The sequence below is a fragment of the Theobroma cacao genome, chromosome 4, assembly GCF_000208745.1.
Source record: "Theobroma cacao cultivar B97-61/B2 chromosome 4, Criollo_cocoa_genome_V2, whole genome shotgun sequence".
Taxonomy (NCBI): domain Eukaryota; kingdom Viridiplantae; phylum Streptophyta; class Magnoliopsida; order Malvales; family Malvaceae; genus Theobroma; species Theobroma cacao.
Genome location: NC_030853.1, coordinates 10,950,704 through 10,964,842, shown reverse-complemented (window position 1 = coordinate 10,964,842; position 14,139 = coordinate 10,950,704). Strand labels below are relative to the sequence as shown.

The following is a 14,139-nucleotide window of genomic DNA, read 5'->3' as shown; positions in this document are numbered from 1 at the left end:
ACAATAATTAAAGTGACAACAAGATCAAAGAACTCAGAAAGGAAGACAACGAAAGCAACAACAGAAATCAAACATACAAAAAATAAGAAACAAAGCCAAAAAACAAACCAAACCAAATTTGGAGCACCAAGTAAACAATCAAGTCAAAACAAATATCAAACCAAACCAACTTGAAAAGCAATCAAAATCATGGAAGTCAAAAACAGAACCAACCAGCAGAAAAAAAATTGCCAACCAAAATACAAAGAAGTAATAAAATCGAGAAGAACAACACCTCAACAAATCAAAGAGCAAAAAAATTGAAGGAAATAAACACAAACAAAACAAAATAAAATAAAATAAAAAACCAATGAAATAGATCAAAATAATATGTAAGCATAATTAAAAACTCAAAACCGCTCTCAAGGCAAAGGAAAGATTGCTGGTTAAAAGACAAAAGAAGACTAAAAAATTCTACAATCACCAAAAAAGCCACCGTTGAAAACCCAAAAAAGAACCCCTGCAGAGGATCGGAATCCAATTTGAACTCTTTTTTTTCTTTTTGAAAGGCATAGTCAAATATTCATAGATCATGGGAATGAATTTTCCCTAACTCAATACATCAGCAGGACCAGAACTAAGCAAAGGATATTGGCCAAATTGAGGTCACTTTTAATAGATAATAATATATAGTATAGATATTTCGTGCCTCTTCTTTTATTTCCTTTCTTCACCTTGGTGACAACTGTACATCCGAATATTTCTATACAAATGAAAAATAAAAAAAAAATACACTCATATCACAATTGGAAGTTACAAGTTTTATATGCACCCTAAAACCAAGGCAAAATCTAGGTTGTGACAAAACAAGGAATGAAGGTTTAGAAGGGGGCAAAAATCAAAAAGGTAAGAACTTATTGTATTCTTGATCAACTATTGATTGATTGATTGGCAATAGTAAACGAGGGTCTTCGCTTATAGCCGTAGTTGATGGTAATTACTATAGTTGATTCGATTCAAGCGTATGCAGCATAGTATACTCTCTGGCAAGTCTTCAGCTTTATTTCCCTGTTTAAACATTTCAACATATATAATATCAAGTGCATGTCAGATTAAAATCTTAAAATATAAAAAGCAGACTTGAACAGTCAAGAGATTTACCTGAATTGTCAAGCCAAAATCCAGCATACACAGCTTATATCTGTCCTGGAATGCTTCTAAGCCTTTTCTAGAGATGTAGCTAAATCTATGCAAATCCAGATCGATCTCAAAGTAGTTTTCTCCCTGCAAGAATTTCAAACCATACGAATCATATGTATTGTACACAACAACCTTACCTTAATCCATACTACTTATCATGTGTATAATCTCGTCTTAAGAAAATTGAAGTTCACAAATCCAGCAAAAATAATAAAAAGAGCAGCAACAAAAATTGAGAAAGAATCCTAGTGTCGGCAGGAATTTTTACGTATTCTGTAAATTAATACAAGTAGTTTATTAAAAGAATAGGTATTGATCAAATAGAAACGTCTATAGAAAGAATTACCAAGTAAAACTCATGCTGAGGACGTGACAGAACAGGCTTTTCATTATAAGCATTCATAAGCTTCTTCTCAGCTGTGCTTAAATGAAGATCTTGCAGATTTGCCACTCGGCCCATCATTTTCAATCTTTCCCTAAAAGGTGCAATAGTATCTACCGGGAAGCCTTTAACTCTCTCTACCTCATCATTAATTAACCTCTGTTTATTAAAAAGAAAAAAGAAAAAGAAAAAGTAATGAATTAGATACTACTACTAATTTTCAAACATGATGTAAAATAACAAGTATGCATTAAGATAAATAATGACAAAGCAATGTATCAAACAAGGGACTCCCAAAAATTAAATGTCTACCATAGAAGCAGAAAGCTAAAGATGCATTTGTCTTACTATAATATTTTCTCGAAACCGAAGTGAGAGCTCTTTCAAGTAATTTTCAGATAGTTTAAAGTACAAAACCAAATTCATTCCTTCTCCATCATTTTCACTTTGAAAGATCGTAACAGGGTACAATGGTATCTGCAGGTAAAGAAAAATGTCAATATAAATGAGAGTATGTCTGACAATGAAGAAATTTCTGTCCCTACCCACGTGGACAAAGAGATTTGGGCCTATCAACACTTTGAGCATACTTCTGTAATGGACATACTTCAAGTTAACCTTGGGAGGAAAAGTTTTGCATTAATGTCTTTTTCCAGTTTTTAGTCAGGAAAACATGCAGACAACCATAGGGAGTAAATTCTGGGGGAAACGAAGGTAAAAATGAGAAGGTACAAGTACCTGAATATTTACAACAAGAATAGAAGGAATTTCTTCAGATAAATTAAAAACAGGAAGTTCCACAAAACGAGCAATGTGATCAATTTTGCGCTGAGATAAGAAGAGATCAACTCCAAAGGGATAAAATGCTGCAGAGTTTGAAGCAAATTCCTTCTTTTTGTCCCTGTCAAAAGAGCATACAGAAGACAGCACTGAATTCAGTTAGCCAATAACAAGAAAAAATTCAATAAGTGATCAGAGTCTATAACTACAAAATCGATAGTAAAGCAGATAATCCAAGTTGCATGAATGTGCATTTAAGAAGAAAATTTAAACCAATGAAGAAAATATGCTCTCACCTAAAGTAATTGTGGCCGCGGACCTTGAAGGAACTTGGCTCAATAGGAGACCAACAATCAGGCATGTCCTTCTCTTTCGGACAGTATGGAACTGAGGTACCAGCTATTGGTCTTTGCAAAGGCACCTTGGGAGAAACTGAGACAAAATAAGACCATGCACATGTACACATAAGCCATATGATAAATGTGTCATCAATAATTACAAAGCATAAGAGGCATCAGAATATTTAGTAAGCACAACTGATCTAGCAACTGTCATCACTATGCTATATGTTACAAATTACTCTACAAAATGCACATTCAATAAAATTGCCCTTAACTAGTTTTAGAAAAGAATAATCTTTAAGTTCTCATTTATAGCAGACCATTGACAAATCCAGAGATCTCCAGTAAGCGCGATTACTTTTGTGCTCAGAGAAAGGCAACAGATATTTCTATAAAAACCTCACCAATTTCTTTCCCCTTTTAGGGAAAGAGAAAGGTGAGATACCACCTAGAACATCTAAAAACCTTGAGGGTTGATGTAAACAACAGCAATTGAAATTATTATCTAGGCATATAGCCATAGAAAAATGGACAAATATAGAAGATAGTTAAGGATGAGAAGGAAAAAGTTGGTAACACCCACCTACTGTTGGATTGGCATGTCCGTCCCTCCACTTAAAGGAAAGTTTCAGATGTGCTTTCCTCCTTGAACTAAGTGTACCTGGGCCAAACGATCTTTTTTTCTCTAGTGACAGGGCAGTTGAAGGAATACAAGGCAAGCAAGTATGTGCAGCAAGTCCAACATGATGCACCACTTGCTTTTCATCCCCACGAGTACTTTCACTAGAAATATCATCCACATATACAGGACTCCCCTCAGTGGGATTATCATTCGCCTTCAATTGAGAATTAGTGTTTTTTTCCGTCGACTTCTGTTGTTGGCCAGAGGAAAGAACTGAAGTAACAGTTTCAGTTTTGCTTGTTAGACTCAAATCTCTTGGAGAAGATACACTTAATACAGATACAATTTCAGAGCCAGTCATAGAGACCACATCTGCATGCAACATGAAATGACATTAAGAATTCAAATCCTTATCAAGCTTAATTCTCTCACAAAATTAGATTCAACTAACCATATGCTTAAATACATACCATCATTTAGACTATAAAAATCATCGTCCGCTTCAGACTCAAACACCGAAAAACAATCCCACCATGCCAAGTCCGCACTTCCTGTCACTAGCAACCAAACCAAAAATCAAGATCAAATTTTACATAAACTTAAAACCTATTAAAAAATACAAGTTAATTCAACAACGATCAAACACAAAGAAAAGGATAAGGACACGCTTATCTTATGAACTGGCGGTGAAGTTAAATACAGAATTTTGAAGTTAATCTAATACACACATAGCAATCATCCAAACCAGCTTTTAGATTATTTGAACTCCAGAGTAAAAGTAGAGTTACAAACAACTAATGATCCACACAAAAAACCAAAATCCAGTAAATACAAGTGAAAATTCATGAATGATCAAAACTCAGAGAAGTGAATAATTCTTGCCTGACTATGAAAACTGTTCTCCTTTAGCATTGCTAATACTTTATGAAATGGGACTATAATTTCTAATCACTTATCTCGAAACCCCTCTTCATTAAGCCCATAATTCCAAAACTATAACTTCATGTATTCAATCCAAAAAATATTTCTAAGTCACTCCAACCCAGAAATCAAAAGACTAACAGGCTTGAATAATACAAAGCCAAAAATTTTCTTTCTGAAATAAAAAAGGGTTAACCTTGGATTGCAGAACTAGCACGAGAAAAGTCCTTAGAAGCACCACAAAGCTCCCCATGTTCAAGCTTACGAGAAGAAACCCTCCTTTTAATTATCCTTCTTCTCCTCAAAATCTTCCTTTTCTCCTCCTTTGCAAATCCCCCAAAGCTTCCTTGCTTCGAGACACAACTTCCCATTTTTTTTTTTTGTGGGTGTCTCTCAAATTCACAAAAAACAGCATAAAGTTTTGTAACTTTGATATATTGCAATGTATGGGTTCAGATTTCAGAGTTTTTGATTGTTAAAGTTACTCTCGAGTGAAAATTCCAAAAGAATAGTATTTATTTTAAAAAAGGAAAGCAACATCGCAATTTTTTCCAAGTCTTTAGCGACAGCGTGGAACTCGCAAAGGGCCATGGCTTTGAAAAGTCAATCAAAGGAGCGAAACCGGCTTGTCCAACTGGGGTTCTAGTGGCGTGTGAACTGATCGGACGGTGGTGGCTGTGACCCGTGGAAGGTGGGCAAGGTAAAATCGTGTAAACAAAGTGGACTTGGGTTTGGTTTGACTTCCACGTGTGAAACAGTGGAAGCGTACGAGTTTTGAGGATGCTTAGATTTGGGTTCTGGTAGATGGCCTGAACCTCCAGAAAGGAAACACGTGGACGTCGCATTTTCATGGCTTGCACCAACTTCGGGGATTATATGATGACGAAGTACACAATTAGGAGCCCATACCTATTTGTAATTTATAATTTTGCACTTTTACTTTATGGGTTGAATTATATGTGAATATTTATATTTATATTTATTTTATTTATAAATTATGATGTAAAATTTTAATAATAAATTTACAAATATCATGAGTTAAGTACATTATTATTTAATGAAAATATTCAATAGAATTAAAATTTTTATCTATGCACAATTAGGGACGGAGTTAGCCAACTTTTGTTAGGGACTAGAGATAGATGAGTAAATGTTAAAAATTTTATAAATTAATATATTAAACTTAATTAATAATCAAAAGATTGTTAATAAAAAATAATTTTATATAACATGTAAATTAAGAAAAAAAAGACTTATAATAGTTTTTTAGAAAAATTATGTTTTGACTATATTTTCTGAATTCAAATTCATCAATTAAAAATTATGTACTGAAAAGGTTTATTTTTTTTAAGATTGATTGTTGGACATTTTGATTCATATTACTTTTGTTTATAAGTTGAAGTATTGAGGAAACGTAGAAAAATCATTTGGACGATCTGCATTTTTTCTTTTAAAGAATTTGTTAATTGTTTTCAACCTCCTCATACTTTAATCAAACTTGAAAAAAAATTAATGCATTCAATATCCAATATTCTTATTTTATTTCTATTTAAACTTATAATACTAAATAAAAAACTATAAAGCATAAAATATAAATAGTTAAATACGATATATAAGATTAATAATTTTCTTTTATATAATTAAGATTATTTAAAAACTATATATTCAAGATAATTTCCTTTCAGATAAATATAAAACGTAAAACATATAAAAAAGATATACTCAAGATAATTTCCTCTTACATAATCAGAATTAATTAAAAAATAATGTATTGATAAAATTTTAAGTAATAATGCAACATTATAATTTATATTTGATAATTATATAATAATTTATTAATTTTTAAAGATTAAAATCATGAAAAATAAAATCCACATAACAGAAAAAAGACAAACATCACAAATAGAAGATGGAACTCACATATGACGTAACCAAAAAAAAAATAATATGAGCAAATATTAATTATTAAATAAAAAATTATTGAAAGGACCATTAAGAGAATATATTAATAATTTTATATAATATAAAAAAATTTAAAAATTATGGCCCCACCAAACCTATATGAGGCTCCACCCCTGTTCACGATGAATTTTATTACTTGTAATTTATTATTATAATTGAAGATTATGCTCAACAAAAATTTGTTAACATGATAATTTAAAAATAAAATAAAAAATACTTTATTAATTAAAAATTTTACACATATTTGTACTTTTATATGTGTATAGATATATATTATAGATTAAAAATACATGAATATATTGATAACTTAAGTGAAAGTCTAAAAACAAAGAGGTTGCTTAATTTCTCTAAAATCTCTTATCTTAAAATTATTATAATTTTCAAGTAGAGTTAGCAATTTGATATGAACTCAAAAGTTCTGTAATGATCCTACTGAATTCAAATCAGACCTAATCCGATTTGATTATAAACTTAAATTCACTTACTCAAATTTCAAAACAACCTGAACTTGATTAACTTGGATCCAAACAATTCAAATAATTACTCTAAAGTAATCCAAATATAAATAAGTCCAATCAAATCCAATTCAATTTGATTTGAAAAATAAATAATTTGAATTCTAATTACTCAAGTGTTAAACACAAATTACTTAAAAATCAAAATGACTCAAACTTGAAATAATTTGAATCAAAAAATTATATAATTTTTTTTGAACTCGAAATAACTCCACTGGGAGTGTGATTCAACACAACTACGGAATTACCACTTCTATTTGCAAGGTATAAATAAAGTTAGAAAATCTTCTCTTCATATTTAATATTTCTTTGCCGAAGGTAAGAAAATTATACTGTTGAAGAGATAGATGTGCAAATTTTTTTAGAAACAAGGAAAAGAGTTTTTTATTTAAAAAAAAAAAGGAAAGGAGCTTTTATATATATATCTATTAACAAGTTCATAAATCTTACTCAACTTTTAAGATTCAAATACAAGTTTTTGGAATTTAAATATTTACTAATAAATTTCTAAATGTTAAGCATATTATAGAAAGCAATTATATATGACATATTATATTATTTTTTTATAAAAAGGAAGTATTTTTATTACTATACTTGAATCAGTCTTAGAAGACAAACTTCTAACATGTCATACATTAACAATCTCCTATATCCAATTAGAGGACTATCAAACATAACACAATTATCAACTAAATTAAAATCACAATTAGCCATATAATCAACTACCATGTTACCTTCACGATAGATATGTACAAGATGAACTTCCCATTGTTTCTATAAAATATCCTTGATTACACGTATTAAATCCATATTCGCACATGGAAGTAACTTATCTACCAAAATCAATTGTACTACCATCTTGTTATCAACTTGAACCATCACCTTCCTAAACCTTGAATCTCAAGCCAGTTTAAGTCTGTAAAGCACCCCTCATAATTCAGCTCTATGCACTGAACACATGCCTAATTTTGCTACAAAATCAATTTGCCAATAACTTTCAAAATTACGAATCACCCCTTACAATAGCTTTGCCTATTGATTTCTTGTACGCTCCATCCGAATTTAAACTTGACCATCCAACCGATGGTGCTCTCCATCCAATTAATACTTCTTCTTTCCTTCGCTTCTAGATTGTTACACCATCAAAGTTTGCGAATGTTGTTTTTGTAGCAATCGACATGCTTTTAACCAAACTCAAGCAATTCTCAATTGGTATAGAAGTAGCATCAAATGTAAAGGTATTGCGCCACGTTTACAAATATCAACAAACAAGGCTAAATGAAACAGACCATGCAGTATCATAAAATACCAACTTATGATTTTGGAGGTTGCTTACCGGCCATTCCCGTGGTGATAGTGGAAAAAACTTGCAACGTTCTTATTGAGGGACAAGTCTTGCCCATAAAGAAGTTACCACCATGCAATATCTAAGCACATGTATCACAGTCTCATCCTCCATCTTACATTGTAAACAAACCTAATCTGATGTGAGTTATCTATGCTTCCTTTCTCTATTAATAAGAACTCTCCCATGCAAACACTGAACTATAAATGTTCTCACTCTTTATGGCCCTTTCTACCTCCATGCAGCTTGCCATATTCAACTCAGCTCAACATCTATCAAGTACGATGTATGCCTCAAATAATTATATGCAGTTGCAATAGTAAATGACCTGATGAAGATAAGTCCCAATACAGTTCGTATAGCGAGATAGCTATGTATGAGGCATAGATTATAGTACCTGCATCGCAACTTCATAAGGAAGACAATTAAATAATTTATCATAGTCCCGGTAACCATTTGAGTTCATGAAATCCCGTGTCACAACCTAATTTTCAGGTCATGACCGACGCAAAGGCCCAATGGGCACAGCACACTAAGCCCAAGCAAGCCTATTTATGAAATTGTATTTCATCATTCCCACCATCATTTTTAACTACAATCTTTATTCTCAATTATACGTATTTCGATAATAAACAAGGCGACCAAATATTTATATTGGTACTAATCCAAAATACTATCATTCATTGCCATCTCATAATGGCATCATCATATCACATATACATCTATTGTTTGTAGCCTAAATCTTAGCGATTTACATCGACTGTAAATCCACATGCAAAATTCTTGACGACTAGCGGAGTGACTTGGGTGGGGGCACAGCTATCGAATGCCATATACCTACCAAGGGGTGAAAACGAGTGGTCTCCTTAATCTCGATCCCAACTACCTACAGATCTAAAAACATGCAATTTAAAAGAGTGAGTATAAACTCAGTGAGTGAACATAAGAAGGGAATAAGCAACGATAAGGAATATTTTAGAAAACATGATGCACTTACAATAAAACCATGCAGTTGAGTCTAAGTTTTGGTTAAAACCCCTCATTCCAAACTTTGAATGTTTAATCTCTTAGTGTTAGAAGATCCATGATAAACCATGAAGTTGAATAGAATGAAAATTTTAGCAATGAGCAAGCAAGATAAGCAAACAGAGGGTTTTCTCGCTGTCGTGAAAAGGCATTCTTGGTTTGCATATGTTTCTGTTTATCAAGTATATCTCCCATTACAGGAGTTTAATTGACATTATTTTTAGGTCATTAGAAAGCTAAGAGGCTGGGCTACAACTTTTATGTTTACCACTTTGCCCAATTCTAATCAGAGGGTGGTCAAAATCTTTGTCAAAATGAAAACACTGCACCAGAATTTTGGAACCACTCGAGAGTTTCTCGTTGCAGTGAAATTCAAAGCATGGATTAATGCTGCCTACTCGAGAGTTTCTCACTACAGTGAAAATGAATCTCGCTGTAGCGAGAAACAGAGCAATTTCGTTGAAGGGGTCTTGTTACATCAAAAAGCCATTTTCTTGTTGAAATGAAAAGCAGTTTGGGAGCAATTAACAATGCCGACATACAACACAATCACAAATAATGTCATAAACTTTCTATAACATATATATATATACATACATCATCATGCACACCATCTTGCCACACTCAACTCATGTGCACTCCTTACTTGCACATAGCCGGGGCATCATCAGCTCATGTGCACTCCCACACCGCACATAGCTGGGTCATCATCAGCTCATGTGCACTCTCACACTGCACATAGCTGGGTCATCATTATCACATAAAAGGCGCATCCAAAGCATAATATACATATCAATATTGCAACGACCTCTCCTTAGTCGCTGCCAGATTCCAAGACTTCCGAAAAAGACCCACCAAGTCTCGAACAAGCCTGTCTAGAATTTACTCATTAATCCACTACATTCAATCACCATTTAATATTGATATTTTCATATGCTAAATTGAACCATAAATAAAAAAATCAATACAAAATTTTTTCCTTTTATTCGTAAGTATATGCATTAAAATCTATAATCTCCAAATTAATGCTTATATAAAAATTTAGAATTTGTTTACAACTTAATAAATAAAATGCTACGACTTGACCTCTAACAGCGAAGCGACTCGGAATAAAATGCTAGGAGATGCCTTTACCTATTCACGGTGGACCGAACGCGACACTGACTACACGCTAGGCTGATCCCTATCTGCAAAAGGGGAAATAAAGGGGTATGAGTCTCATAGACTCAGTGATAATCATCGACTCAGCGAGTAGGACGTAGATGGGAAACAAGCAAACGACAGATCAGTTGAATATAAAAAAGCAAGATTATAAAATCAACTCGTTTCAAACGAGGGTTTGTGCCCTATATAGAAATCGAGAATTTCTTATAAAGTATAAATAATCGAGGTAATAAAATTTTTTCGCATCAAAATATATTAATAATCATTTTCGAATCAAATCAATAAAATTTAGCAAGCTCCTGCAAAACCAAATAATATTTAAAATCATGCCCAAATCATAACTCGCCCCATATGCGAGGAATTATAGATTCATTTCACAGATAAACATATAGGGGAGCTGCGAAAAATCGTTTAATTCCATTTTTACCATGCAGAGAAATATAATTCATAATATTAAAACTTATTTCAACTCATATAAAACCATTACATTTTTGTCAAAAACAAACAACATGGCTTATGACTTTCTTAGAAACTTGACTTGTGCCAAAATCATTCTCATACTTGGTTGTTAGGGATACCTTGGCCTGGGGCTATCCCAACCGAGTCCGCCAATGTGAGACCTTGACCCTTATAGACTCATAGTTAGTAAAATACGCGATATCCCTGATCAGGGGTAATTTCATTATTTCCTTAGTAAGCTCATAAAAGTAAGATTTTAAACAATATTATGGCCTAAGTAGGCCTAAGGCATAAATGGATGATGAAATTAGGGGAAAATAAAAAGGAAACAAAAATTTTGATGATTTTCACGGTAGGGGCAAAATGGTCATTTTTCACCTCGAGTTAGAATTTTAAAGTTTTCATGAACTCGAGCATGTCTAGACCATTATGGACCTTATCTCAGTGTCAAAAGAACAAAAAGAGTGCATGAAAGATTGGAGGAGAATAAGTTAATTTGTGGATGGGTAATTTGGTAATTTTAAGGGAATGGATAAGCTTGGGCTATAAATATCTTCTCCTTCCAGCAGCTTCTTGAATTTCCAGCAGCTTGTTTTCTTCTTCTTCTTTCATCTCATGTTGCTTCCAACCTCCATGGAAGCTTGATATGGAGCTTGCATAATTTTCTCTCTTTAGCTCTAGTTTTCATACCTTTATGCCCTTATAACTAGAACCCTTGTATTTTTCCACTCTTTCTCCTTAAAACCCTTAAAAAAATCTTATTTCCATACTTTCTCTCACTAATTGGGCATTAGAGAGAGAAAAAGAAAATTACCCCATTTGTTGGGAAGTTATTGGAAGAGAATTCAACTACAAAGAAACCTTAGGTTGAGTAATGAACCAAGCTTGATTTTTAGCTGTGGATAATGGCTAGTAATTGGGACTATGAGCTGTTTTATTGTTGAGTATGTTCATTCCTTTTATAGTGATTAAGATAGTGAACATAGATAGCCATTTAATGTGGCAATTGAAAGCTAGCTAAGAGATAGCTTTTAGGGTTTATAGTGTGTGAATTGACCTATTGCTTATGCTAATGTGATTCTAGGTTCTAACGAAGCCTTACCATCTTAATTAGATCATTAGGGGAATTAGAGTTAGCTAAAGGCTCAACAATATACCGATGAGTGGACTGCCTATCAAAATCGTTTTGGGAATATGATCGTTTTGTACAAAGTATTTGAATGATTCTATACAACTTTTGTTAAAACAAGTGCCTTGGGAACAAGCCTTTGATAAATCAATTTTATGTTATGACATGTGGTTATCATGGATCTCTATGCTGCTACATTATGTTGATATACATATATGTTTGAATATAGTGTTGTGTAATTATATTGACTCGGCTATGTGCGAGTGGGGAGTGCACATAAGTTGAGGATGACCCGGTTATGTGCGAGTAGGGAGTGCGCATAACCCGGTGATGACCCAGCCATTTACTAGTAGGGAGTGCGCATAAGCTAGTGATGATGATGATGTGATGGTGTGTATGATGATGATGGGATGGTGTGCATGATGATGATGGGAATACGTATACATATATACATATGTAAATATGTGTGTTATAGGAAATTAATGAGTAATGGTATATGGTTGTAATGCATGTGAAATTTGACATGTTAAACTTTGAAAAATTTTCATGCGTTTCATGTTGGTTTGGACATTTTAGCAGGGTGGTTTTTTCTTTGGGAAGAAGGGCAAATTTTTCATTGGTGCCCTGTTTCTCGCTGCAGTGAGAAACTCTCGGGTTTGGAGGGGTAGACTGGCCGAAAACTCGCTGCAGCGAGAATGCATTTTTGCTGCAGCAAGAATGACACTGTAGCTTCTCGCTGTAGCTAAATTCATTCTCGCTGCAGCAAGAAACTTTTTGTTTTTGGGTCACAATTTCGCTGCAGCGAAAAACTTTCTGTTTTGCCTCCTATCTTGTCCAATTGCTGCCCTATTTTTCACTTCTTTGCTACCATATCTGAGCATGGATTTCCAACATTAAGGACTAAATGAGTTAAGTTTAAAATTAAGAGGTTTAGTGAGAAACCCTCGGCCAGTTGAGAAACCCTCGTTCGGCTAATAATTTAATCCCAACGTCGTTACAGCGAGAATGCCTTTCTGTTGCAACGAAGATTCGTTGTCGTATTTGACTTGCTTGCGTATCATTGAAGCTTTCATTCTTCAAATGGTTCGTTATGTATTAGTTCATGATTTTCAAATGATTAATCATTTAAGGGCTTGATTAAGGGTTTTTAATATGAATGGAACTAAATTGCATTGTTTTGAAACAAGTGCATCATGATTTTAAATTCTCCCTTGTTGTTGCTTGTTCCCTTCCTTGTTCACTCACTAGGTTTATACTCACCATTTTCAACTTCATGTTTTCAAATCACGAGGCAGCCGGTAACTAGGACGAGGTATCCTTGTAGACTTGTATCCATCTTTTGGTAGGTGTCTCGGCATTCAGTAGTTGTATGTTTATCCGAGTCCCTCTGCTGGAAGTCGAGTATTCTTTTGTTGTGTATAAACAAACCTAATGTAAATTATTAAGATACATGTTGTAGATAACGTATATACACTTGTTTAGTGTGCCAGTATGAGGTGGCAAATGTTTAATTTTATTTTGATTCTAAGTTATGAAATATGACTTAGCAGTTTATGATGGAATGATGAATACGTCAGATTAATAGGCTTGCTTGGGCTTAGTGGACTACGTCCATTGGGCCCATGCGCCGGTCATGGCCAGGGATTTGGGTCGTGACAGCCAAGGCTATTAAAAAGTCATGTACGTATAAATCATATTTTTATTTTGAAAACATAGCCGTTCCTTGGCGTTGGCTGAGTCCACCCTCACACGGTGGTTTGGCATGAAGTGAACTCTAAAGTTATACCTCGGGAGTTATCCTACACGCCTTTCCAACCGAGGTAAGAATATAACGGGGTTACCGTGCCCCTCTAATAGGCTGGTCCACGGAACCCGCCCACTGCAGCAAGCTAAACCCACCATACAATAAAATTTGCAATAGCATGACATGGCAATTATTTTACAACCCAGCCTATCAAGGCAAACAACAGTTTATGCATTTTCAACACATTTACCAATCCAGCCAATCATGCCCACATTATCATAAGCCATTCAATTCAAAATACAATTTATAACACAACAAGTAGTAGTCTCCAATTACTCTTGAATTTCTAGGTTAAAATGAAATCACCTTTTAAAAGAATTAAAATTTGATCTTCAAGGGGATATTTTAAATCTTTCTCAAAATATTGGTCCACGCATCACGTTGAAACTCTCTTTTCGTAAAATGTTCATTGTAAATATTTGCATGATATTTTGTATCAAAATAGCATGGTGAATATGTAATAAATTTCATGAATGCACACCACACAAACAATAAGGCACAATTTCCTTT

The 14,139-nt window shown here is 33.5% G+C and overlaps 1 protein-coding gene across 3 annotated transcripts; it reads right to left on the bottom strand.

Annotated features, from left to right (window-relative positions):
• LOC18601370 lies at positions 631-4,737 on the bottom strand. Of its 3 annotated transcripts, none has more exons than XM_018120372.1 (9): positions 4,422-4,737; positions 3,775-3,861; positions 3,266-3,676; positions 2,638-2,773; positions 2,300-2,462; positions 1,910-2,179; positions 1,526-1,720; positions 1,141-1,263; positions 631-1,047 (listed from the first exon to the last, which is right to left on the bottom strand). In XM_018120372.1, the coding sequence occupies exons 1-9, from the start codon at positions 4,594-4,596 to the stop codon at positions 955-957; spliced, it is 1,653 nt and encodes a 550-aa protein (XP_017975861.1). In that variant the 5' UTR covers positions 4,597-4,737; the 3' UTR covers positions 631-954. The 3 variants fall into 3 exon arrangements, with proteins under 3 accessions (XP_017975861.1, XP_007032355.2, XP_017975862.1); XM_007032293.2 differs by having other exon boundaries at positions 1,910-2,038; positions 4,422-4,735; XM_018120373.1 differs by having other exon boundaries at positions 3,775-3,855; positions 4,422-4,735.